The 26,992-nt window shown below is 44.0% G+C and overlaps 2 protein-coding genes across 2 annotated transcripts in view; both read left to right on the top strand.

The window, feature by feature from the left end:
• The window catches only part of SHC4 (SHC adaptor protein 4), a 137,065-nt gene extending 131,787 nt beyond the window's left edge, over window positions 1–5,278 (top strand). The window contains exon 12 of the mRNA XM_040969336.1: window positions 4,704–5,278. Coding sequence (XP_040825270.1) covers window positions 4,704–4,859 — 156 coding nt within the window. The 3' untranslated portion in view covers window positions 4,860–5,278. The remainder of the gene's footprint in view (window positions 1–4,703) is intronic.
• A 4,377-nt stretch (window positions 5,279–9,655) lies between these two features.
• CEP152 (centrosomal protein 152) overlaps window positions 9,656–26,992 on the top strand; it is a 71,184-nt gene continuing 53,847 nt past the window's right edge. Inside the window, exons 1-6 of the mRNA XM_040968660.1 lie at window positions 9,656–10,050; window positions 14,934–15,027; window positions 25,079–25,167; window positions 25,397–25,470; window positions 25,523–25,794; window positions 26,800–26,950. Coding sequence (XP_040824594.1) covers window positions 14,941–15,027; window positions 25,079–25,167; window positions 25,397–25,470; window positions 25,523–25,794; window positions 26,800–26,950 — 673 coding nt within the window. The 5' untranslated portion in view covers window positions 9,656–10,050; window positions 14,934–14,940. The remainder of the gene's footprint in view (window positions 10,051–14,933; window positions 15,028–25,078; window positions 25,168–25,396; window positions 25,471–25,522; window positions 25,795–26,799; window positions 26,951–26,992) is intronic.

Here is a 26,992-nt window from a genome sequence, read left to right as displayed (position 1 = left end):
AAGATTAAGCTTCTCTTCTAAGATCAGGAGCAAAACAAGGATACCCACTCTTCTCACTCTCAGTTGTCGACATAATACTAGAAGTATTAGAGAAATTAGTAAGCAAAAGTAATACAAACAACCAAATCATCAAGGAAGCAGTGAAATTGTGCTTGCAGATTGCATCATCTTGCATGTAGAAAACCTTGAGATTCAGAAAAAAATCTTTTAGAACTAATAAATTCATTAAAGTTGCCAGAAACACAAAAATGCAAAAATCAGTTGATAATTCCAGAAAAAAAAGAATTATCCAAGAAGAAAATTAATAAGATTGCATTTGAAGCAACCTCATGAAGAATAATATACTGAGGAATATTTTTAGCAAGTAGAGAAAAGACACACATGTGTTGAAAATTACAAAATATTGGTGAAAAAGATTACAGGTAAATGGAAGACATTCCATGGTTGTTAATTGGAAGCATTAGCACATTGAATGTGCACTACTCAATGTAAAGACTCAATGCAATCTTTATCAAATTCACAATCAATTTTTATGGACATAGAAAAACCATCCTAAAATCCATATGGGACTGCAAAGAACCCCCAATATCCAAAAACAACGTCCAGAAAGGAAAACAAAGTTAGAGGTCTCACACTTCTGTGTTTCAAAACATATTACAAAACTGTATTAATTAAAATTGTACTGGCATAAAAGATTGGAAGAACAATGGAATAGAACAGAGAGCCCAGAATTAAACCCCATTGTATTTGGTCAGATAATCTTCAAGAAGAGTGCTACTATGTAATGGGGAAAGGATGGTGTTTTCAAGAGCATTTCTCAGGGACGCTAAATATCTGCATGCAAAAGAATGAAACTGAACCTTAAGATACACAGAGATACCAGTCAAATGATTCAGCAGAAGACCTGGCACTATAAACACTTCAAAGAAGCCTAAGCGTGCAATAAAAGCATTTTAGTACTGTTCTTCGCAGTGGAAATTTTTTTTTTTTTTAGATAAGGCACCAAACAACAAGCATCAAAAGCAAAAATAGTGGGAGTAGTGGGACTACATTAAAAAGCATCTTCATAGCAAAAGGGACCATCAACTTAGTGAAAAAGCAACAAACAGAATGGGAGAAACTATTTGTAAAGTGTGCATCTCATTAGTAGTTCATACACAAAGTATGTAAGGGATTCCTCTTTTTCTGTAGCAAAAACCTCAGAGAAACCCATTTTAAAAAAATCTCTTTATTGGAAAGCCGTAATCGCGTAGACAGAGGAAGAGACAGATCTTCCATCCACAGTTAATGGCTGCAATGGCCAGAGTTGGGCCTGTCCAATGCAGGGAACAGGAGATTTTTCCGGGTCTCCCACATGGGTGCAAGAACCTGGACCAGACTCTGCTGCTTTCCCAGGCCATAAGCAGGGAACTGGATCAGAAGTGTTGCAACCAGGACTTGATCTGGTGACCATATGGGATGCTAGTGCTACAGGTGGAGGCTCAGCCTGCTATGCCATGATGCAAGATAATCCTATGTAAAATGGGTGCAGGCTTTGAATATATATTTGTCTCAAGAAGGCATACAGCTGAATACCAGGTACAGGAAGAGGTTCTAAGCATCACTAATTATCAGATAAATGTGAATCAAAATCATTGTTCCTTATGACTAAGCAAACAGATAATATCAAGTGTTTATAAGGAGTTTGAGAAGCTGAAGCCTTTGTACTCTGTTGCTGGGAATGCAAGATTATGCAGCCACTATGGAAAAGAAAATTATTATGTCCCCCCCAAAAAAGTTAAAAACAAAACTATTTTATTATAACCAGTTTTGGGTAGTTAGTCCAAAGAACTGACGTCATGACCTTGAAGAGATACTGGCATTCCCATTTCATCGTGGCATTACTCAGAGCAGCCGTGAGGTGGGAAAAAGGGGAAGGAAAGTGTATGGATGATGAATCCATCAGGAAACTATGGTGTGTACACCCAATAGGACTCGATGCGAGTAAGAAGGAAGGAAACCCTGGCATGCTGCAGTGTTTTCAGAGAGCTTGCAGCCAGCATTGAGGCATAGTGGGCAAAGCCCCCGCCTGTGATAGTGGCATCCCATATGGACACCTGTTCATGTCTTGATGCTCCACTTCTAGTCTAGCTCTTTGCTGCCTGGAAAAGCAGCAGCGGAGAATGGCTTAAGGGCTTGGGCCGCCGCCACCCGTGTGAGAGACCCAGAAGAATCACCCAGCTGCAGCCACTGCGGCCATTTGTGGTGTGATTCGGCAGATGGAAGCTCTCTGCAAGTCCCTGTAACTCTTCTGTAACTCCCCTGACTTTCAAAAAAACAAACAAATCTTTTTTTTTTTAAGGAACAAATATAGGTTTTATACATATGTATATATAAAGTATATGTATATACACAAATATATGTATATATAAAAACATACATATAAAGAGGCCTTAAGAGCATTATGTCAAGTAAAATTATATATTATATCCTATATATCATATATATTATGTAAATAAATATGTATTTATTAATTCAAAGAGAGGCCTTAAGAGCATTATGTCAGGTAAAACAAATTAGTCACAAAGGACAAATACTGCACTCATTCACTGAATTGAAGTGTCTCAGTAAGCAACCTCACAGACACCACAGTAGAGTGGTGCTTGGTAGGGACTGAGGCCAGGGGAAGCGAGTTGCTGCTGTTCAAAGCACCAAGATGGAGAAGTGCTTGAGCCTGCAGCATGGCACTGTGCTTAGAGTTAAAAGACTCATGCTACACTCAAAATCTGCTAGGAGGGTGAATCGCATGCGTTTTCTTTTTTAATACTAAAATCACACACACATACTCACAAAGCCTGTGGATGGGGTCCCATTTGCCATGTTTGTGGGGTGCAGGCAGTACAAAGTTGGGCAGATGAAGGGATGAGTGCAGAGTGGTAGGTGGTGTCGAACTGGGAAGCACAAGGCACTGGAAGGCACAAGGAAGGGGAGCACTGGCCTGGGCAGCCACAGCTGGTGCTGTCCCACGGAGCAGAGGACTTGGTAGGAACAGATTTGGCTTTTCCAGAGCTGCTGCAAAACCAGAGATGTGCTCGAACGCTCTCCCCCACTTAAAATCCAAAATATTTAAAACTCTCTCTGGTGACCTTATTCTACTCCCTAGTAGACTAAAATATTAGTGTTTTCAGCCAGAGGGTGGCCTGTTTATAATCTCTGTCCTGGAAAGATGAACTTGACATTTGTATGCAGGACCAATTAGAAGAGTGAGGATCAGAGGCAGACAAAGTGGTTATGGAAAAAAACTGTGAAAGCCTGAAGCAGAATTGAGGCAAGAGAAGTAGAGCAGGGAGGCAGAGTCCATTGGGATAAAGGATGCAAGCAGGCAGGGTCCAAGTCTCTCTGATTTTGTATGGGGCAAGGATGAAAAGGAGGCGAAAATCATTTCTACAAGCTTTGGAACCATTGAGAGTACATTGAAGCCATTATGATATTTTTTGTAAATCCTTGAAAGTGTATTTTTTTAAGAGGGGTGCCCTTTTTCTTAACCCTGGTGCAATGATCAAAATTAGGAAAGTGAACATTGGTACTTTATAGTTAACTGATTCATAGTCCACATTCAAATCTACCAACCATACCAATTAGTATGTGTGCTTTTTAGATGCCAAAGACCATGATCTAGAAAAGACCCAAAGAATCCCTTGGAGGGGAGCTTACGGAATTACAAAAACCGTGTTCACTGTATGCACTCCTTATCTCTCCAGCATGGTTCCCAGCCTTTCCCAAAAAAAGAAGCACGTGCAGGCCAAGTCAGTGACACAGCAACAAAGAGTCATGCTAGTATACTATGCAGGTACAGAGTGAGGATACAAAATTATTAGGGGGAAGTTCCTCGGGACAAGGCATGGCATAGGAAGATTTGAATTGCTCTGGCAAGCAGACTGTTGCACGCAAGAAATATTTGTGATTCAGCTATTATGGTATCTGTGGAAAGGAGACACAGGTGCCTTCTCAGAAGAGACAGGGCTTGTCTTGAATGTCCAAGGAGGGGTATGACTTCTCTAGGGTGGTCTGCTTCGGATAGAGACAGCATACTATGGAAACCCTCTCTCTACTTTATGGCAGATTCTTGTAGTCCCTCATGGCTGTGTACAAGGCAATTCTGTATAAGTGGTCACATGATAAAATATACTACACAATAACATTGCAAATTGAGGTTGAGTGGTAAGTCCTCACCATGTTCCTAGCCCGTCGGAATGGTTGAGAGGCAGATGCTCATCACACCAGAGGAGAAAGAGACAGAGAGACAGGCCACCTGTCTGCTGGTTCACCACCCGAAGGCCCACAATGTCCAGCATTGGGCCAGGCTGACTCTGGGTGCTTGGAACTCCTTCAAGATCTCCTGAAGCCATCCTCTGCTGCCTCCTGGAGTGAACCCTTGCCTGGGAATCAGGCCTAGGTTCCAGCCAAGGCACCGTGGGCTGCGAGACAGGTGTCTCTGCTGGTGTTTGGTCATTGTGCCAAACTCCCACCCTATCATGGCTGCTTTAAGGAAATAATGAGGAATGAGAAAACTGGGTACTAGGGGATATTTAGTTTTATAGCACCTTTGATTTTCTAAGTAGAATATCTGGTTTAGGGATATGTCTGTCTGTCTTTTTTTCTCTTGGTTCTTTCAGAGGAACTATTATTATTTAACCCAAATATGTTTGTTTTTCCTTGTCAAGGTGAGGACCAAAGATCATGTGTTTGACAATGTTGGCCACCTTATCAGATACCATATGGATAACAGTTTGCCAATCATCTCTTCTGGAAGCGAAGTAAGCCTTAAGCAACCTGTGAGAAAAGACAATACTTCAGCACTTTTGCACTTGAAGAAATGACACTTTTGAAGTAATCACCACCCTGATCTTTCAAGAAATTCCATTTTGTGTTAGGACACAAAGGGAGTTCAGACTTGCTTTCTAGAAAAATAGGGCACACACTGCAAAGTGCGTCTCTCTGAGACCATCACAGATCAGATCCTTTATAAACAACTAACAAAACTGATCTTCAGGAAAGAGGAAGAGGATCAACCCATGTGAAAAGAAGCTATACGTATGCACAGATGTCACTTTTTAAAAGTCATAATGCATTAATAACAAGCTAAAAGCACAATTGTTACACCTGCTAGAAACAACTTGAACTGCTGGGGCAGTAGTACGTGCCTTTCAACTTGATAACTTAGGGACGTTTTCATATTGGGGATTGTAGTTTTAAGTGTCTTCATGTTCTATCACTACAGAAATATTTGCCAAAAAAAAGAAAACTTTTCCTTGCTACAGGAAAACAGAGCAATTTGCTTGATAGTTATTAACATTATTATATTTTTGTTTTAGTGGCATTTTTCACGGTAATGTTACAATAAATATGACATTGAACTCAGACTGTGTGTATGCTGTGGAATCAAGAGAAGAACCCTTGAAAGTGTTGGTCTGTTCCATGGGTCTGTCCCATGTACTGGTTAAAGGCTTGAGGTCACGATTCTTTGGTCCAGTATTTGCAAAGCGCTGCTGTTTAGACTGTATACAGCATGCGACAAACTGAAGAGCTTCTGGTTTCATCATATCCTCCCTCCCTTCCCTGTCCAAAAACAAGACTCTTGAGTGCATAAATTTAAAAGATGATGAACAAAACCAGTGCTCTTTGTTTTCGGTATTTAAATTGGTTGTGTTCTTATTGAAAGCACAAATACGGAAATCAGGGAAATCCCAGTCTCTCCCCAGCTGTATCCCAGCACCTTTTCTAGACACGATCAAAGTAGCGAAGGTACATCAAGGCAACAGCTTGAAGTGTGTCATGCATCAGTACATGGGTAAACGTGTGGCATCCGTGTTATATAACCAAGCCTGTCTGGGTTCCAGGTCTCCTGTCTGTGAGATGAAGGAGCCCAGGTGAATTCTGGGATCTACTTCAAACCTAACGGGATGAATCTAGTCAAAAGTTTTTGATTTGCCAGGGTTCAACCGTGATAATCAGTCTACATAAATATGGTTAAAAATCAATTCTTTTCTTTTCTGTAACCACAGAATGGATGTTCTGAGACGAGCATTTGTGAGTTTAGACCCTCAGCCTTTCTGTTAAAAACACTGAACATTTGGAATCATGTAGATAAAGATGGTAGAAGTGGAGCTGGTTTATTTTGAGTAACAGAAAACTGTTTCAGTTCTTTTTGCATATAGAGACATGGGCATTACTGTAGAGTGTTTTTCTTTTAAACCTGACTTAAAAGACAATCGCGTTAAACCCGTTTCATTTTCACTGTGTAGATTCAGCTTTTTCTTTGCAGTTATGATAGATATATTTGCTCATTTCTAAATAAAATATTGAAAATTTCAGATGGATATCATTAGAAACCCAACATGTTGGAATCTATTATTTCCATGCAAAGGGTATGGTTTTATGGTTTTATTCTATTTCTACGGCTAGTAACTTCTTAGATAGGCTTGTTTTTTTTTCTTTTTATGCAGTTAGAAAACAATGTATTTTTCATTAGCTTTCCATATATCTTAGTTCATTTTTTTTCCTCATAAAAAGGAACTACATGGTATAGATAATAAAATCATGGACATGGTATGACTGTGTCTCCATCGGCTGGGCAGTGTTACCTGAGTGGCAAGAAAGAGCTCCGGATACGGTGGAATGCACTGTGTGAATGGGTGAGCAGTACACACGCATAGGCAGTGTTTGACTCTAATGATAGTAGTGAGGTGAGCAAGTCCTGCTCTGAGAATTATCACAGATACGGCTACAACCAAGGAGAAGGAACGCCTACACAACATTTTAATCTTGCACTCCTCATCTGTCAAAGTGGAAATCGGTTTGTCTATAAGTACATGTAAATTACTTTTTTAAAAAAAAAAATAAATGATTATTGCTTTGTGACAACTGACAAAATGTCTGCTGTTTTGGACTTGGAACAAACCTGTCATTAGCAGGCTATTTTGGGATCCTAGAGAAAAGAGATGGTTCACTCTCATGGGGTAATTGGAGGACGGTTCAGCACCTGTCTGAACAGAAAAAAGGAAGCCACAGGGACAAAGCAGTGCCCTGGGAGCAGTGCTGGAATTCCGAGAGATGCAAACAGTTCCGGTGACTCCATGAGCAAGTCCCTAGGGCCTTAACACCCGGCGTTTTATCTGCTCACCCTCTCCTCCTCTATTGGGATTCGCACCAGGCCAAGCAATCTGCAGAGATACTAGTCGCAATGCCAAGGGCTGGCACTTGGGACACCAAGAGGCAGGAGAAGGGTAGAGAGGGGATCTGGAGGGGCAAACGGAGCACATCCAAAGGACATGGAAGCAGTCAGTCTCCTTAGAGAAGATCTGCACCAGCTCGTCAAGGGAAAAGATTGCAGAGGAACAAGCCCAGGTAGGCAATGTGCACATATGTCTGAGTGCCGACAGGCCGAGTGTGAATTGTCGTTAAAAACCTAACAAGTTATATGTTGAGATCCAGTTAAGAACAATTTCAAATACTTTGAAATCTTAGATAATTTCCATCTTTGTCATGTTTCTTAAAAGTACTTCTGTAACTTTTGCCATTTTTCTTTTAACTTGTGTTCATATCTGGAAAAATCGTCTCACCCTACCACTTTAAAAAAAAGTATTTATTTATTTTTATTACAAAGTCAGATATACAGAGAGGAGAGGAGAGACAGAGAGGAAGATCTTCCATCTGATGATTCATTCCCTAAGTGACCACAATGGCTGGTGCTGTGCCAATCCGAAGCCAGGAGCCTCGAACCTCCTCTGGGTCTCCAACATGGTTACAGGGTCCCAAAACTTTGGGCTGTCCTCGAGTGCTTTCCCAGGCCACAAGCAGGGAGCTGGATGGGAAGTGGGGCTGCCGGGATTAGAACCAATGACCCATATGGGATCCCGGGCACATTCAAGGGGAGGACTTCAGGGTAGGAATGTGTCTGCAGGCAGTCTCCCCACCCAGCACTGACCCTGTGATTGGCTGGAAGACACGTCTATCTCTTTAGGCCCTCCATGGGCAGACACGCCGTGAGCCATGCCTACAAGGTGAGATCTCCCACATGAATTGGTATTAAAGTATACTGTTATTTAGTTTCTTTGAGTTTCTTATTTATATTGGGTAACAGACTTGGCTTCATTGGTGTGCCCCTATATGCTCCAGCTGTTATAGGCTCTTTCTCGGTGTACAGATTTTTGTAAACTAACAATGGAGCATATAACAATATCATAGCGTTAGAGTGAAAGAGAGATCATTATTTAAGACTAGAGACATAGCAGGAATAACAGCAGAAAGCTACACAAGGCTCTATACACATGAATTCAACAGTGAATCCAGTGAGACAGCTCAACTGCTCCAAAAGCTTGAACGTCACATTTCACTCAGTATGGTCACAGTATGTTGGATGCCACTTTCAGGGTGGCAGTGCTTCCATCTGGTAGCTTTGACACTGCAGAAAAGGTAGGGAAACGGGCAAAAGGCGGTTTGGCACCACCTTTATACAAACCTTGTTAGTGGGAGGAACCCGATCTCTTCAATAATGTGACCTTCTCCTCTTGAGAGTTAGAGCCCCACCCAGCTCACAGGTGTGTCCAAAGAGCAAGGCAAACATGTCCCAATATTCCACAGATAATCTCCTGAGCATTCAGGCTCTTCGCAACTTTTTCCTCTCTCTTCGCACACTTGTCTTTCCCTACAGGCTTCAGTACTTTGTAAACAAAGGTATGTTAGACTCCTTCCTCCTGCACAGGGCACCTTAGCTTTGCGCGGTGCCTTTATTATTCTTGCAGGCTTCAGAAAGCTCTTCTTTAATGTTTGTTTATTTTTATTTGAAAGGCAGATTTTACTAAGAGAGAAGCTGAGACTGAGAAACAAAGAGATCTTCCATCTACTGGTTCGCTCCTTAAATGGCCTCGATGGCCAGAGCTGGGCGACTCCAAAGATAGGAGCCGGGAGCTTCTTCTGGGTCGCTCACACCAGTGCAGGGGCCCAAACATTTGGACCATCCTCTGCTGCTCTCCCAGGCCCATGAGCAGGGAGCTGGAATGGAAATGGCACAGCCAGGAGTCGGAACCGGTGTCCGTATAGGATGACAGTTTGTAGGATGGAATTGAAGGACAAATGCACAAGTCTCCTATGGGTTCCATGAGGAAACTGAGCGCTTGACGGAGTTCAGGAGTGGAAACGGGCAGGAGTCACTGCTCCCGTTTCGCGCACCAAAGGGGCAGAGGATTCGTTTTTGCTGAGATGAACTTAGCCAAAGCTCTCTGGCGAGGCGCCCTGGCGTCTCCAGGAAACCTGTAAGCCCTCCCACCCGTCTCGTCATTGGCTCACGAAGCCTCCAATGGACGCACCGGGAGCTTCCCGCCACGCCTGGCGCCCGCTTTCAAACAGCCGGACGCGTGCAGCTGCGGGCGACCTCTCAACCCAGCTTGGGGAGGGCGGAGACGCGCCCCGCCTGGCCCCACCCTGCAGGCCAGGCTCTAGACGCTGATTGCAGGAGGCGGCTGCTCCTCACGGGCCTCGTGCGTCCACGTTCGGTTGTGACTAGGAAGGAGCTAGCTGATTTTAGGACTAGGGCGAAGGGGGTTTGCTAGAAGTTGCTCTTGGGCTGGGGCCAGAGTTTTCCCGCACTGACAGCGTCCGTGGCCTCCGGTGAGTTCCCCTTCGCGCCTAGGCGTAGCCTCCGGGGTGGAAGAGTGACGGGGGTCTTGGGGGATCCTGGCCGAGGCTTCCCCAGGTGCAGATTCGCCCCCTTCCCCAAAGCACGCAGTGGTGGGCTGCCTGCAGGTGGCTGAGCTCGGCTTTGAAGCCCAGGTTTCTCCTTGGAGGTGACGGCCGGGCATCCCTGCCAGTCTCTTCTCCCGGCTGCTGGGGTCGCCCCCAGACTCTGGCCCGGCGCCGTGCCTGGCTCATAGTGGGTGCTGTGTGCACGCGTGCTGACCGGGGGCAGGTGACGCTGGCCGCGGAGCCGGCACCCCCGGCGGGTGGGCGCCGGGCAGCGCGGTCTCCGGGTGCCTGTTGGATGCGTCGTGGCTGAGGTCTCATAGTTCCTAGGTAAGGTCGTTTCGTTTATTCCTGCGTTTGTCCGCCTGTTCATTCTGTGGGTGCCTGCTGTATGTTATGATCACCTGTGGGCCTGCTGTCATTACAGTGAGCAGAAGGTGTTGGTTCTCGATAGGGCTGTTTTCTTTCATTTTTTTGTGTGTCCTGTTAGACTTTGACACCGCAGTTAGTGCTTGGTCAATCGTTGGGTGAACGAGCAGGCATCTTCAGCAGAGACGTTTCAAGTGTAAAGCGGGCTGGTGTGTTCTGGCTAAGGCATGTTTGCAAGTAAACAGTTTCCCAACTCCCAGGGCGGTTCATACACATTGAAGCCCTTTAATCTTGTAGTTGCCAGTTTGAGTCAGATTGAGGCCGAGTGACATCATATGTCCACAGTTCACGACAGTTGGCATCCGCTTTCTAGGTGGGTGCACGCAATCAAAAGAGGCTGAAGTTGAAACCCCAAGAAAAGCCTCCGAGGTAGTGTGAAGGTGCAAGGAAGGAATTGATTCTGTGGGGGAACTGGTGAGGGCCTTTTGCAGGTGGTGGTGTTTTCATTCCAGAGGAGGTTGCATTGTTTGAAGTAAGCTTGCCCACAGGCTACACACGCTTTTCTTGGTTCTAAGGAATGTTGTTCGTTACTGTAATCTCTTCGTAGCTGGGAGCCTCCAACTCAGCAATCATAATGTCTTAATAAAATAGTGTGTTGGTGGGCACATGGTGCTAGGCATTTGATGTGCATCGTTTGTGTCCATCCTCACAACCAGTCTTTGAGATGGACACTACTTTTACTCCTATTTCCCTTACGAATTGGGAACAGGTGCTGAAGATTATGCCGTTGATGAAGGAAAGGACCAGAATTACGCTCAGGGTAACCAAATCGGGCTGATTCCTTAGCCACTGGGGTGTCTCTGGATGGATACAGCTGTTTCTAATCTAAAATGCCTTTTTGTACCTTCTCTAAGTCTTCCTTCTTAGGTAAAGTTTGTTTGTGCTCTGTATTTTTCTTTAGGGCCGAATTTAATACGATGTATCCTTGGAACTACAAGTTTATATCATTGTATCTCTAAAACTGATCACCCTGTGGTTTTTGGATCAGGTCTGGCACTCAGCAGGTGGTCAATTAAATTGCATTGAAATCATGAATTCCCATTGAATATCATGTTTGTGCATCAGTCATTGAATGTGAAGTATGCCTACCGTGTGTGATACGTTTTGGGCCTTTAGTGTTCTTTCATGAGGCAAGAACAATGCGATTTTTGTTTTGTCATCTTTGTCCAACTAAGCAGCTTTCAGTTTTCTTCTCTTGGCAAGGAAGGACAGGAAAGCATGACCGGGGGCTGCAGAATATTGAGCCAGAGTACTGTCCCACCTGAGTGTAATGAAAGGCAGACATGCTTTTTTATAGTCTTAAGGATCCCGAAATAGTTACTTAGAAGAAAATACCTAGACTGCTATTTTTTTTTTTTTTTTAAGATTTACTAATTTCTATGGGAAGGGCAGATTATAGAGAGAAGGAGAGACAAAGATCTTCCACCCGCTGGTTCACACCCCAAGTGGCCACAACAGCTGGAGCTGAGCTGATTCGAAGCCAGGGGCTTCTTCCTGGTCTCCCACATGGATGCAGGGTCCCGAGGTTCAGGGCTGTCCGCTACTGCTTTCCCAGGCCGCAAGCAGGGAGCTGGAAGGCAGTTTGAGTATCTGGCGCCCATGTGAGATCTAGGCGTGTGCAAGGCGAGCTTTAGCATTTAGCCACTAGGCTACTGCATGGGCCCAGACTGCTAGTTTTAAAGGCATAACATTGTAGACTGATTCTGCATCTTGGTTTCTTTTTAAATTTTATAGTCTTTATTATTTTTGAAAATGTTTGTCTTTATTTGCAAGATTTACAGAGAGAGAGCGCGCACATGCGAGCTTCCATCAATGGTTCACTCCCCAAATGGTTGCAGTGGCCAGAGCTGAACCCGTTTGAAGCCAGGAGCTGCTTTTGGGTCTCCCATGCCCGTGCAGGGGCCCAAGGCTTTGGGCCATCCTCTGCTTGCCCAGGCCATAAGCAGGGAGCTGGATGGGAAGTGGAGCTGCCAGGACATGAACCACCTGTATGGAATTGTGGCACCACAGGTAGAGAATTAGCTTGCGTGCTAGCTCCTATATCTTGACTTTTTAGATTGTAAATCCTCTGAATCAAATACAGATATTTCACTTTTATTAATACCTTTTTAGGACACATGTATTATTGCTAGATTTCAAGATAGGTTTATATTATCACAATTCATGAGTCACACAAAATACAAAATTACTGCCTTTATGTGTTAGCAGGGGTTTTTTATTTTCTTTTAATCTACTAGTCGAAAATGACATTTGCTTGTTTAAATGATACTCCTTTGAATAATTCATAGGCTTAAGCATTGTTTTTCAAATTGATCATTTTTATTTTGTTAAATTCATTTTCAGCTAGTTGCCCATTTTTAAATTGAGTTGCTTGTCTTATTTTCAGGAATTGTATATTTGGATTTTTTCATGTGTTCTACAAATATTTTTCTCATCGTCTTCTGACTTTATAAATTGTGTGCTTTTCCATACACAATATTGGAATTCTTAATCATGGTTTAAAAAAAAATGATTTGCAAGGCAGGGGGCCAGAGGAGCCAGAGGGGAATCAGCCGTCCGCTGCTTCCCACATCTGAAGTTGTCAAAGCCAGCTGGGGCCAGGGCGAAGCTGGGAGACAGGAACATGACACTGGTCTCCCACACATTCTGCGTTTAATCATAAAGTCTTTGAGAGCACTGGTAGTTAGTGGAGATTAGTAGGTTAAAGTATTATTTTAAATTTCAGCTAAAATACTCATTATTATATTTTTTAAAAAGTTGATCAGTTTTCCCCTTTTAACTGAGTCAGTCATAGAAGGAGAGAAGGAGACAGATCTTTGATCTGCCATGGCCAGGGCTGAGCCAGCTCACACCGGGAACTTCCTCCAGGTTTTAGGCATGGTTGTGGGGCCATCAGCATTCGGGGCCGACTTTCCCAGGTGCATTAGCACTGAAATCTACAAGAGCATATTTCACATTTGCCTTTCCCATCTTAACATCTTCAAAATGGGCTACATTTCACAGTTGGTGAGGCCTGACAGTTTAATTGGGCACGCTTGACTGCTGCACATGGATCTGGTTCATCCCGTCCAAGGCATCTTAGAGCTGTTGAGGCGGGGCAGTTTTTGTTGTGGAGCCACTGGCTGGAGGTTGGCACTAGAGCGCCCAGTGGGTATCACAAAGGGGCTAAGGCCTGCATAGTAACACATGTTTGGATTGCTGGGTCTCTTGGCATCTCATTTTACTGCCAGTTTAATGTCACGTTAGAACCTGAACGGTGTAGAAAAAGAAGCGAGGTGCAGGGTCATGTTGCAGCACATTTTGTTGGCTGGAGGGTCCTGGGGTGAGGCCAGCAGTGTTAAGCCAGGTAACTGGTAACACCTGCTTCCTGGGAGGTTTGTCAAGATTCGAACTCTGAAATGTAGGGTGTTTTGTTTTTTAAGATTTATTTTTATTGGAAAGGCAGATGTACAGAGAGGAGAGACAAGGATCATCCTTCTGCTGGTTCACTCTCCAGGTGGCCGCAGTGGCCAGAGCTGAGCCAATCCGAAGCCAGCAGCCAGGAGCTTCTGCTGGGTCTCCCAAATGAGTGCAGGATCCCAAGGCTTTGGGCCATCCTGCACTGCTTTCTCAGCGACCAGCAGGGGACTGTGTGGGAAGTGGAGTAGCCAGGACATGAACTAGTTCCCATATGAGATCCTGGCATGTGCAAGGCAATGATTTTAGCCATTAGGCCATTGCGCTGGGCCCCAGCATGTGTTAATGTGTGCTGTCAGGGTGCCTAAACAATCTAACTTCAGTCGTTGGTCACCTTTTGGAATCTGAGTGCAGAGAGACCCATGTCCAGCTGCAGCTGCGGAAGCAGTCCGTTTGGTTCTGGAGGTGGAACATGCCATGGAGTAGCTGCACAGCCTTCACTTCTGTTTCCGCCGAGTGTTTTTGACAGAATGTGCCTTTACCAGGCCTTAGAGCGGGTCACTTGACATTCCGGTTGTTGTTGTGTGCTCTGTGGTTTGGCCAGGTCATCAATGGTCCCCCGCACAGCAATCACCAGCAGTATTTGAGTTCCTTCTCCCCCGCCCCCCGCCATTTTTTTGTTATACCATGGGTGTTTGGATTTGTGGCATGTTAAGAATGAAGCAAATTATGGAGGATACTACCTGTGTCATGGTTAAGACATCAACTTTGAGATTTTTTTTAAAGATTTATTTTATTTTTATTGGAAAGGCGGATATACAGAGAGGAGAGACAGAGAAGAAGATCTTCCGTCCGATGATTCACTCCCCAAGTGAGCGCAATGGCGGATGTTATGCCGATCCGAAGCCAGGAGCCTCTTCCGGGTCTCCCGCACGCGTTTGCAGGGTCCCAAAGTTTTGGGCCGTCCTCGACTGCTTTCCCGGGCCACAGGCAGGGAGCTGGAAGGGAAATGGATTAGAACTGGCGCCCATATGGGATCCTGGGCGTGCAAGGCGAGGAGGACCTTAACCACTGTGCCACCACGCCGGGCCCCAACTTTGAGATTTTATTTGAGCTTATTTGGTACACTGAGTTATTAGAGTTGTCTTATTTATGTGTGTGTGGGTGCAGAAATCTTTGTTAATGCTTTCTAGACCACTAGAAAAATTCATTCTTAGTTTTGTTACCTATTTCTTATGTGTGTTTGTGAATTGCTAGTCTACATCTGTTTTCTGTGGGTAAGGGATCTCTCCTTGGGACAGTGTTTTTGATATGTATGGTATACATGTTTTTTTTCAGCCTATTGTGCTTTAATGGGCAAAACCAAGTTCCCTTCCTCTTTCCCACAGGAGGACCATGTCGCTAGACTTTGGTAGCATGGCGTTACAGACACAAAACGAGGATGAAGAATATGACAAAGAAGACTATGAAAGGGAAAAAGAGGTGAGTTCCTGAAGTAAGAAACAAATAAGGCCCAAAGCCTCATCCATGCGTGCAGACTGGAAATTTCATGCAGTACTAGTTTCAGGCTTGTGTTACTGACCCCCACCTGTGCTTGCACATGGCTGTAGGTGGGCTGGAGGTTGGGAGGACCCCAGGTCCTGCTGGTTGCAGCACCCTCCAGCCCCCACTCCTCACCTAGGCTTGGGTTTCAGCACTTAAACCCACCTGCTGTGCTGTTCTCAATTCTCTGCCCGTTCCCTGAGGACATCTAACTTTGCGGCCCTGGTGAGGGCTTCTGAAGTTTGGTAAGGTCCCTCAAAATAAATGTGGCAGGGATGTGGGGCAGGATGTTCTGTAACTTGCAGAATGAAGGTTTTAAAACCCTGAGAGGGTCTGGAAAGTTGGCTGGGCTGCAGCCGCCATGATTGTGAGAGGGTCAGTTTAAGGAATCATTAGTGTAAGAACAAAGAAAAATATTCTGATCGGTGGGCTTTCATTGGGAGCTTACTGCTAGATGTATTAGATGATGAGAAATTTAAAAAGATTGTGAAGGAGGCTGTTAATTGTAGATGACCTAGAACATAACCATTAGAATTACCTCTTTGGTAGATAGATTCTGGGTTAGGAAATTTCTGGAGGAAAAGCAATTTTTTCTTAAATGTATTTATTTCTATTTGAGAGGTAGACTTAACAGAGAAAAGGTTCACTCCCCAGATGGCTGCAGTGGCCAGAGCTGAGCCAATCTGAAGCCAGGAGCCAGGAGCTTCTTCTGCAGGTACTCAGGGATTTGAACCATCCTCTGCTGCTTTCCCAGCCATAAACAGGCAGCTGGATCAGAAATGGAGCAGTTGGGACTCGAACTTCTGCTTACATGGGATGCCCATGTTGCAGGTGGAGGATTAACCTATTAAGCCACCATTCTAGCCTTGGGAAAAGCAATTCTTTGAAGATGGGAGTAGAGGCAGATGACTGGCTGAATGGTTAAGATACCATTTACGATCTTGTGTTATACCCTTAATCAGAGAGTGCTTTGGCGGCTTGATGCCTGTCCTCCAGCTCCTGACTCCAGCCTCCTGCTGAAGCAGAACCTGGGAAATGGCCACCGTGGTTCAAGGAATTCGTTTCCTGACACACGTATGGGAGACCTAGGTTGAGTTCCTGGTTCCCTGGTTTGGCCCAGTCCAGTCCCAACAGTTGCAGGTGCGAGCTTGCTTTGTCTGCCTCTTAAATAATCAAACAGAAGACATGCTTAAGCATGAATGTTTCCAGAAGAGCAAAGGAAAGGAATATATAACTAATTTGGTTCTACTATGACATTACAGTTCTATTCCTCAGATGCTTCGTGTGAATAAAAAGATTTCCACTTCTTTAAAGAAGATAGTTGCTGTCGGGGACAACATGAGTTTGGGGCTACCGAATTTCAGAGTTTCAGTAAACGGAACGCGGAGTTACTGATGTAGATTGAGCCATGTGTATCTCTGTTTTGTTATTGCATGTTAAAGTGGTAAATTGGCTGATCACGCCTTAGCTTGCTTGCATATTTGGTAGTCATTTTGACCCTACAGTTGCAGCATAGCACATGATCTTGAGAGAATAAAGACCTAAAGCAGGTGTCTGACCTGGGATTTAAGCATGTCAGTTGGAACAACTGTATTGGAGTGCCTTGGTGTGAGTCCTGGGTCTGATTTCTGGCCAGTGCAACCCTGGGAGGTTTGTGTGTGAGGTTTGTTTATGATGGTTTGTGCAGTGTGTCCCTGCCATGCTCCCGGAGGTCCGGATTGAGTTCTAGGCTCTGGCCCCTTGGCTGTTGCAGGAATCTGGGAAGTGAAGCAGTGGATGGGAGCGCTTGGTCTCTTGGTCTCTGTCTCTGCCTATAAAATAAAGTAAGACAAAAAAAGAAGGGAAGCACAGTCTTTCTCTGTGTGTTGGTAGCTTTGGAGTGTAACTGTCAGCATGCGGCTCGTGCGTATTGATTGCTTTCCGTACCTGGTGAATCACTTTGTGCTTAGTTATCCAAGGTAGGAGTCTGAATCCTCAGTAATGTACTCAAAGGCTGGCCAGACTGTGTGACCTGGGACTTACCATGATCATGGTAAGGATTTAAGAAAGCTCGTCTCTGTAAATGGTAGGGTGGTCCTGAGTTTGACCTTCTAGTATGGATGGTCACGTGTTGAGCTGCTTTCTGTTGATTGCTTAGGGGCAAGGCAGTGTTTTTGTCTGTATTTGCCTATAACTTAGTGAGTAAGTCATTTCCAAATTCCAAACTCTAGGTCATCCAAATTAGCAACTCTGAATTATGATCTTGCCTTTGCCATTTCTATTCTGTCCATTACTGATATTGACGACCAAGTGGGGAAAGTTCATTTAATGTTCAGAACAGGAAATATTTGCTAAATGAATGTATTTAGTATTCAGAGGACAGTTAGACCAATGAAATTTCAAGACACTGGTCACCAGTAATAGGCCCCTATTTTGAAAAATCATAGAATTTTGCAGAAAAGGAAGACAATACAACGTCTTTAGACTTCTATCTCTTAGTGATACTGTGGTGAAAGTTTGGCCGCCGTGGGCCAAGATATTGCAGAGGAATGCATAACTTGTTGCCTTACACATTATTTCTCCCAAAACTCCACCTCTTACGCAGCTACAGGGCAGAGCGAAGTGAGTGAGGGTGAGGATGGCACGGAGGTGTGGTGCCATATCAGGCAGGATTCCTACCAGTTAGTAAGTCACATGTTACACATTTCTCACAACTTCCTGCTGTGCCATTTGAGAGCTGAGATGTACTTGTCCTTCCTACATATTAAGTAAACCTCATCTAAAGTATTTGTGGCCGACGCTCAAGTCTGGGCTGGAAAAGGCAAATTTAAAATGAAAAAAGAGGGCCCAGCGCGATAGTGTAGTGGCTAAAGTCCTCACCTTGAGCACACTGGGATCCCATATGGGCACTGGCTTGTGTCCACTTCCCATCCAGCTCCCTGCCTGTGGCCTGGGAAAGCAGTCGAGGACGGCCCAAAGCCTTGGGACCCTGCAAACGCGTGTGGGAGACCTGGAAGAGGCTCCTGGCTCCTGGCTTTGAGTTGGCTCAGGTCCAGCCATTGTCGCCGCTTGGGGAGTGAATCATCAAACAGAAGATCTTCCTCTGTCTCTCCTCCTCTCTGTATATCTGCGTTTCTGATAAAAATAAACAAATCTTTTTAAAAGAATTTTAAAAAGTTACATGAAAGTAAGTTGAAAACGCATAATGTAGCAATATTATTTTCAGATGATTTGCTGTATCTATGATTTCATGGTTGAGATAGAATGTTAGAAGCAACTAAGTTATTGGTGAAGTTGCAGCTTTAACTTAGGGACTTGGCAGTGGCTGGAAAACACAGGCAGTTCCTGCAGTGTTACCAGAAATAACTGTGGTGATAGCTTAGTGCTACATGTGTGTGTGTGTTTCTATTCTGGAGCTGGTGGTGTGGGACAGAAATACTTGATAATCTGTGCTATTAAGACAAAAACTTAGTGATGATGGTTCATTTAGTAATTACATGTTTTAAATGATCCTGAATACATAGGTATTTATGGAGCAGATGCTAGAACCTCACACCTGGCAATACTGATTTGTGTAACTATTTTTTTTTTTAAAGACTGCTTTATTTGAAGGCAGAGTTAGAGAGGGAGAGACAGAACTCTTCTGTTGCTGGGTTATTCCCCGATGTCCTCAGTGGTTGCGGATGGGCCAGGCCAGAGCCAGGAACCTGGAACTCCGTCCTGGTCTCCCATGTGGGTGGCAGGGGCCCATGTCCTTGATCCCCGTTAGGGACCTTTCCCAGGTGTGACAGCAGGAGCTGTGTGGGAAGTGGAGTAGCCCATTTTGGATGCTGACGTCATAGGCTATGGGTAGCCTGCTGTGACACAATGCCATCCCTCCCTGGTGTTCAGATTTGTTTTTCTCTTAACAGAGTAAGAAAGCATCAATGAGTTTATTCTCTCTAGCTGCTTTGTTTGATGGAGTAATAGCAACAGTTTGATGTTTTGCCCCCGCTAGAGGGAGTTGTGCAGCTAGTATTTGTATACAGTTGATATCAGTTGATTTAGTGGAATTTTCTCGTCCCCCTCTCCCCCGCTAACAAAATCAAGAAGTAAATGTTTGACTCCTCATGCTTTTTTGTTTGTTTCCGTGAGATTTTCCTTTAGCTGTTTCTACCACTAGGTCCAGATTATGCCTAGAGCAATTTCCCCCATACTTATAGGTGCTTTTCAGTGGCTGTCACAACTGGGGCAGCCACACTGAATGTTCTTTTTGCTAGTACGGAAGCTTGGTTACATACAAACAGGTGTAAGTGCATCTCTTCAGTGGCTGACTCCATGTGACCCAGAGGAGGAGAGGCAAGTGAGGATGGGGAGGTTCAAGCTCTGGGTCCTGCTCTGGGTCTTTCAGTTCTGCCTTCTCCTCACTGGCTGCCCCCATGCCTTCCCTGGGCTTTGGTGGGCTCACCTTGAAGTGCAGGGCTGGCTGGACAGGCACACACTGGTCCTTCTGGGCCAGAAATCCACTCATGTGTCATCTGCAGTGCAGCTGCGGCTTCTCTCCTGAATATTGCCATATTTCCTTGTATTGCCTTTTCTGATGCACAGCAGCCCAGGCCAGGGCTTACCTTTGGACACTAGGAAATGTGGCATGGATGATGAAATACAGGTGGTTGTGTTTTTTTTTTTTTTTTTTTTAATACTTGAGATAGTGTAATTTCTAAATTGGAGGGCTAGTTGCCAATTCATTTTGGTTCTTTCTCAATCTCCTATTGAGATTTTTCAAGTATGAGGGTCGTTCAAAACTTTTTATTTATGAGAGACACAGAGAAAGCAGGGGAGGAGAAAAAGAGAGTGAATTTGTGAGTTTTGTGTTCCCCTGGCAGCTGGCTCATCCCCTAACTGCTTGGCCTGAAGCCCAGCGCTAGACACGGAATCCAGGTCTCTGAGGGTGAGGAACCCCCTTGCTGAGCCACCACCACTGTCCTTCAAAGTCTGCCTTAGCAGGGGCTGGGGTCAGGAGTGAGGAGCCAGTACCATTTTTTTTTAAAATACTTTTGAATGTTTTTGTTTTGTTTTTAAAGATTTATTACATTTACTTGAAAGAGAGAGAGAGAGACATTCATCTTCCATGTGCTGGTTCCCTCCCCAAATGGCCTCAACAGCCAGAGCTGAGCCAGTCCGAAGCTGGGAGCCAGGAGCTCTTCTGGGTCTCCCACATGGATTCAGAGCCCAGGGACTTGGACCATCCTGCCACTACTTTCCCCAACTATAAGCAGGGAGCTGGACTGGAAACTGGAGCAGCCAGTGCCAGAGCTGTTGCCCAAATGTGACACTGGTACCACAGGGAGAGGATTAACTAGCTATGGCACCAAACTGCCCCCCACAACCTCCATGTAGGACCAAGGATTGAACTCGGGTAGTCCCGTGAGGTCACAGGCCTCTCAACTGTACCAGCTAGGCCGAAGGTCCACCACATAGGCTGACTTCAAGGTCGCTTCTTAAGGGAAAGTGAACTTTCTCCTTAATGTTTATCCACCAAACATTATCTTATAATTCTGTCTTCAAAATGACAGAATGTTTTCAGAGAGATACTTGGGAAGTCAGCTGTTTCCCAAGGGCTGTGGCGGTTGGCAGCTCCATCTGCTTAGTTCCTCCTGCGCAAAGGTGCCTTATGTGGCTTGTAATCTGAGATCTCTCGGTTTTTGGGGCATTGAAGATTATAGGCTCTGAAGACAGCCTGTCGAGTTAATTAGTAACCCTATCAAAGGGTGTGCATGTCTATTGTACTGTCTCCTCTGAGCGTAGTGGGGAGTGTGTGGTGGGAGAGAGGGTGCTGTTCTACTTGAGTTCCTTTGAAGTGTTTTATTGATAAACGCTCTTGGAGAAAGCTGCCCACTTCCCCACCTTTAGGGAGTAGCGAAGGGAGAGGGGTGTATAGGGTGGTTTGGAACGTATTTCAATAGACACCTCCATCGTCACAAATGATTTTATTTTTCCCTAGGGAAGGTATCTCTTAAATTATTAAAAGCAGTTGAAAGTCAATAATATCCCACTGAGAGGATGATTGCTAGTTGCAAGGAAAGAACCCTCTGATGAGTTAGAAATTAATGAGCAAGTTCAGGTTTTCTCATTTATAAACATTGTTCTTTTTGTTCTTGAACCTGTGCTTGGAATTTGGGTGGAACTTTAATGAGGAAGATGTACAGGTTCTGCAGTCCTCTTACCGGTAACACGCCCAGGTCAGTGGAGCGGTTCTGTTTTACAGCACAGGTTCAGTGACCAAGAGCCGAATGTGTCTGACAGTGTGCTGGAAGGCACAGTCTGACCCGAGCACCTACAAACAGTGTGTGTGGGATTTTGTCTCCGAGCATCATGATTGGACGACCTGACTTCCGTCAGAAGGGTCTCTCTACCCTGCAAGTTAACTGAAGTCCAGGGACTAACTATGCCAAAAAACTTGATGGAGTACCTTTCTGAAAGTGAATTAAGGTATAGAAGAAAATGTTAGCATTCATGTACAGTATCTTGTAAGACTCTCATTACCATTAAGATGATTCTGCCGGTTGGTAAGTTGATCTACTGGATCCCAGAGCATTTTAAATTAGCTGCTTGCTTATGCTCAAATGAATTTGCCACCACAGATGGCAGTTTAATTTCTTGGGTGTCACAAAGAAAGGTACAGTACCAGCTTCATTATCAGGTAGCTTTCTCTGCCTTTGGGGAGGTGGAAGGCGGGGAAAAATGTCCTGTTCACGGCTTCCTGTCAAGGATCCCCTGAAGTATAAGGCTATGTACTTGAACCTCACTGAAGGCTTACAAGAAAGTATCCTTTCCATTCGCGAGTCCTTACTTGATGTAAGTATAATGCTTTTGTGCTTTACCCCTATGTCATGTGGGCATCCTCTCTCCCTTCAGAGCAGTGATATGTAATTACAGGCAAAACAGGCTGGGCTGCTTTTAAGAGACCTCGTGGGGGTGATTTTTATCTTTTTTTTTTCTTTGAGCTCAATGCATTTCATGTCTTTCAAAATGGCTTTGTTGTCTTTCGCTTGAGACAGTACGCTAGCAAGGTGCTGTGTTTCCTGGTTTTTATGTCTTTGAGTCAGTTGTGTCTGATCCTCCAAATGACTTCTCCTTTGTTGGAGCTAGGGTTGTTAATAGCAGCTGTTAGTATCAGTGTCAAACAAATTTAAAGATGAAGATACGTGTTCCCTGGAAAGACTATCTTTTTCTTGTTTCATGCTGAAGAAATCAAATAGACTGAGGACCACCCCCTTCTCTCCCCTCATCCTGCTCCGCCCCCTTTCTCTTTTCTTTCCTTTTTTTTTTTTAGTATCTAGTGAATTCAGAAAAATACATGGGAGTGAGGAAATGTCCCTACCCACTTCTCATATTGCATACACATTTTCCTGTTTTACCTTACTAATAAAACTCATTTAACAATTTGGGATATTCGCTTCAGAATTTTTTGAAGATCTGTTTATTTTTATTGGAAAGGCAGAAATATAGAGATAATAAGAGAGAAATATTTTCCATCTGCTGGTTCATTCCCCAAGTGGCCACAGTCACTATAGCTGAGCCAATCTGAAGCCAGGAGCCAGGAGCTTGGATTTGGTCCCACACAGGTGCAGGGGCCCAACGCTTTAAACCATCCAGGACATGAACCAGTTCCCATATGGGATGCTGGGCTTGGAGGTGGAGGGTTAGCCAGTTGAGTCATTGAGCCAGCCCAACGGATTGCTTTTTTATAATGTATCTATTTAACATTAACAAATGCCTTTGTTTAGTGAAGTTGTTTTTTCATTCTAAAAATAATGCTCATAGATGTATTGAAATCACACTCCGTTTCTTTTGAACTAATGACAGAAAATGAGGAGGCAACCTGTTATAGATTGAGATGTGTGTGGCATTTAAGAAATTAAAAACATTTTTTAAAATTTATTTGAGAGGCAAAGAAGGAAAAAGAAATGTTTTCCATCCACGTGTTCTCTCCACAAATGGGACTTAATGACTATGGCCGGGCCAGCCAGCTTCCTCTGCTTTCCCAGGCGTATTAGCAGGGAAGTGGATCAGAAGTGGAGGACCTGGGACTTGAATCAGTGCTCATATGCAATGCTGGCATCCCAGGAAGTGGCTTAACCCATTGTGTCACAGCACTGGCAACTTGTTATTTATTTATTTATTTTTTTAGGTTTATTTTAATTGATTTTTTTCTTCAAGGTTCTTAGAATACTTAATATCTTTAAAATTTACTCACTGCCTAATTTTGTGAGATTAATTTATACACATTGGATGGATTTGGTAAAGAAGTCACTGTAGGAAGTCCCCTACGTGCTATTTGAACTATGTAATATTTGAATCTTCATAGTGTTTCTGTTCGCTGTCCAGCAGCGATGGGCTGGTATGTGGAGCAGCATCATAGACCTTTATGGACTGAGGGTCATATAGGATAAGGGAGGACGGTTTGAGGAATTTATAGATGGATTACAGGGAGTTCCCAAAGCCCGTCTGTAGGTCCCATCAGTTTTTCCCACACCCTTGCTTGGAGGTATCTCTTTTTGTTTTGTTCTACAGATTTGATTAATTGTCTTCTTAACCAATGTCCAATCAGCTGTCCTCCTGCAGTTACAGATTTTAAGATACTTTCTTGGAATTTGAAGGGGCTTGTAGGTAGATATGGAAATTCAACAATTTCATCTTTTTTATAGTTTGTCTTGAAACTTCAATGAATTTTAAGTTTTATTTTTATTGGAAAGGAAGATTTACAGAGAGGGGGAGAGAAAATGATCTTCCGTCCACCGATTTACTCCCCAAGTGGCCACGGTGCCTGAGCAGTTGATCCTAAGCCAAGAGCCTCTTTCGGGTCTCCCACATAGGTGCAGGGTCCCAAGGTTTTGGTTGTCTTTGACTGCTTTTCCAGGCCACAGGCAGGGAGTTGGATGGGAAGTGGATCAGCCAGGATACGAACTGCCACCTCATAAGGAATCCTGGTGCATGCAAAGCGAGAATTTAATGACTGAGCTGTAGTGCCAGGCCTGAAACTTCAATAGATTTGTGTTGTCTCTTCAGTTATATTGATAAAATGCTAAAAATGTGCTTTTTCTGGAAATACATTGCTATTGAGGATTTTGTTTTATTTTATTTTTATTGGAAAGTCAGATGTAAAGAGGAGAGACAGAGAGGAAGGACTTCCATCCACTGATTCACTCCCCAAGTGGTTGTAACGGTTGGTGCTGAGCCAATCCGAAGCCGGGAGCCTCTTCCATGTTGGTGCAGGATCCCAAGGCTTTGTGCTGTCTTCAACTGCTTTTCCAGGCCACAAGCAGGGAGACGGATGGGAAGTGGGGCTCCAGAATTAAAACCTGCATCCACATGGGATCCCAGTGTGTTCAAGGCGAGGACTTTAGCCACTAGGCTACCACTGCAGCCCAGCTATTGAGGATGTTATCTGCAGAAAACTGAATCTTAACTCTCCTACTACTCAAATGTTTCCTAAGGGCCGTGTATCCTATAGCTTTCCGTTATTGAAATTAGGGGGTTCTCTACTTACTAGTCTGCTCCCCAGGGTTTCTGTCGTATTCTCAGATCCCCAGGCCTCCAAGGCCACCTGCTGTCACCACCTGTCACAGTGCACGCACCTGGTTACTCAGATTTCCCTGCACGGTGTCTGCCAGGTCCTCAAGGTCTGATAGTTGGTGAAAAAATAGAATTCTGAGACTTACAAGACTGTCCAGTACAATGATTATATCACTATCAAGGCTTGTTGTATTTCCATTAAAAAAGTTTTCCAATTTTGTTTTAGCATATGTGTATTTAAATGCCTTTGTAGAGGGAAAAAAAAGCCTTCTAATATAAGCAGTGATACTCTACATTCTCTTTTTCGCAAGTGAAATGATGACCCTTACTTACATTTATTTAAAGAACTAAGGAAATGGAGGAATTAGGACTTTGGTTGGGTCAACATCAGCCTCACGGGGCTGGCGTGTTGAGTCGCGGCCGGCGTGAGGCTGACCCGGCTCTCCTGCCTCAGTTGCAGCAGCTGCTCACTGACCTTCCTCATGACATGCTGGATGATGACCTCTCCTCCCCTGACTGCAGTGAAGACGGCCTGGACGGACAGTAAGGACCTCAGATGCCCTCCCCTTTGTGTCTTCCAGTTCTGTGTCTTTTGAGTCTCTTTAGGCAATGATAATTTACACAATTCTGGAATTGTGGATCAGTTCTCGAAAACTGATTGAAGGTTGGAAGGGAAAGCGTGTTAAAATCATGGAGTTGAATGTTATCTATGTCTGAAAAAATTTGGGGGCTTTAAAATCTAAAGTGCTGATTTTTTTCTTTTTTTCTGAAGACTACCCCGTTCTGAGCAGTTGGAGGCGGGTTGGAGTGAGCATCAAGTGCTGCCCAAATCACAAAGTGTAAATGTGAGTGTCGGGGGTGCTGACGGCTTTGGCGAGCGTCCAAACAGATCTTAAATGCTTTTGTTCTCTTCTTGTAATTATGGCTAATGAACCGCAGGGCTTGTATGAAAATCGAAGTAAAAATGAAGACCGGCTGCTGGAGTATCATCTCGAAGAAGTTGGAGATGAAGGTGGCAGTGGTTACAGTCCTCCAAGTAAATACGAAGAGACTGACTTATATCGCCTTCCTGAGAACTTTAGGCCATTTACCAGTGCTCAGAAGCAGGAATTTAACAACCAGCCGACCAATGTAATTACCTTTTCAGATCCTCAAAGGAACCATTTTCAGGTATTCTAAGATTTTGACTTTGAACAGTACATGTGTGTGGGCATTTGACCGATGCATGTGTGTTTAAGATGTGTTTATGTGTGTGTTTAAGATGATTTAACTACAAAGGTTTATTCAGGATAATGCTGAATTAATCATCCTTGTTTTTCTCCCCCTTTTACAATCTAACGTAAGTATGGTCTTGAGTCAGAAGGTTCTGGTGGAGGTTTTATGGAAACGGATACATGGACATTAAAAGTTTAGTGCATCCAAGAGTGACCCTCCTCACTGACTGGTGCTTCTGCCTTGCCTACTTTCCTGAGCTTCAGTGAGGATCTATATGAAGGGGTCTGAATACAGTTTTAAAAACAGGAATTGCGTATAGCTGACAACATTTAGTTTCTTTAGTTAGCCTCATCTCACAAATTCTAGGTGAAATGCAAAGTTGACAACTTTTCTGAATGATGATACAGCGGTTGACAGGATGAATATCACAATGTGATGAAGTAAGACCTCAGGATATGCTTAGTTGCTTCTCAGAATTGCTTGATGACAATAAATGCCTCATTTGGCCGGTAGCTGTTGCGTGTTACCTTTAAGGCAGTCATTTTCCCCGTCAGATGATACTCATTCCATACAGTCAGTGAGCATGTATTACACGTGAGTCATGGTATCACCTGTTCTTGCTACTGATCATGTGCAGTCTTACCTTCCAAAGATGTTGGCATCTGCATCTTCTGTCACAAAGCACTTGCATATATCATTGAAATGCTTAATAAAATCGGGTCCACAGAGTGCTCACAAGTACAACTTCAGGTGTTTGTAAATGATACATTGCAGTCTATCAATTAACTGTTAAATAACAGTGAGTACTCTTTTTCATCAAAGATTTGTGTATTAGATTTGCATTGCTATGGAACCTCTGTAACATAAAATTAAGGGATTTAAGTAGTTTTGAGAGAAATGGCTAAATCTTAATTGCTCATTTTATTTCTCGTGTTATAGTAACAGTTTGGTCCATTACAGAGTCCCAGTTGTCCAGCTTTGGAGCCATATAAAGTGACATATAAACCTTTTCAGAATTCTTCTGCGCAGAATAATGGCTCACCAGCTGCAGATATGGCAAGAAGTGACCTATTTGAAGGGCTGCAACAACAATTTTTAGGTGTTAATGAAAGTAGGTATCAAGTTTGTTTATTGTTCAGTATAATATTGGAGA

This window comes from Ochotona curzoniae, unplaced genomic scaffold (assembly GCF_017591425.1).
Source record: "Ochotona curzoniae isolate NIBS_2020 unplaced genomic scaffold, NIBS_Ocur_1.0 scaffold_4701, whole genome shotgun sequence".
Classification (NCBI taxonomy): Eukaryota; Metazoa; Chordata; class Mammalia; order Lagomorpha; family Ochotonidae; genus Ochotona; species Ochotona curzoniae.
Note: the sequence above shows the minus strand (reverse complement) of the source record. Positions and strands in the feature narration are given on the sequence as shown.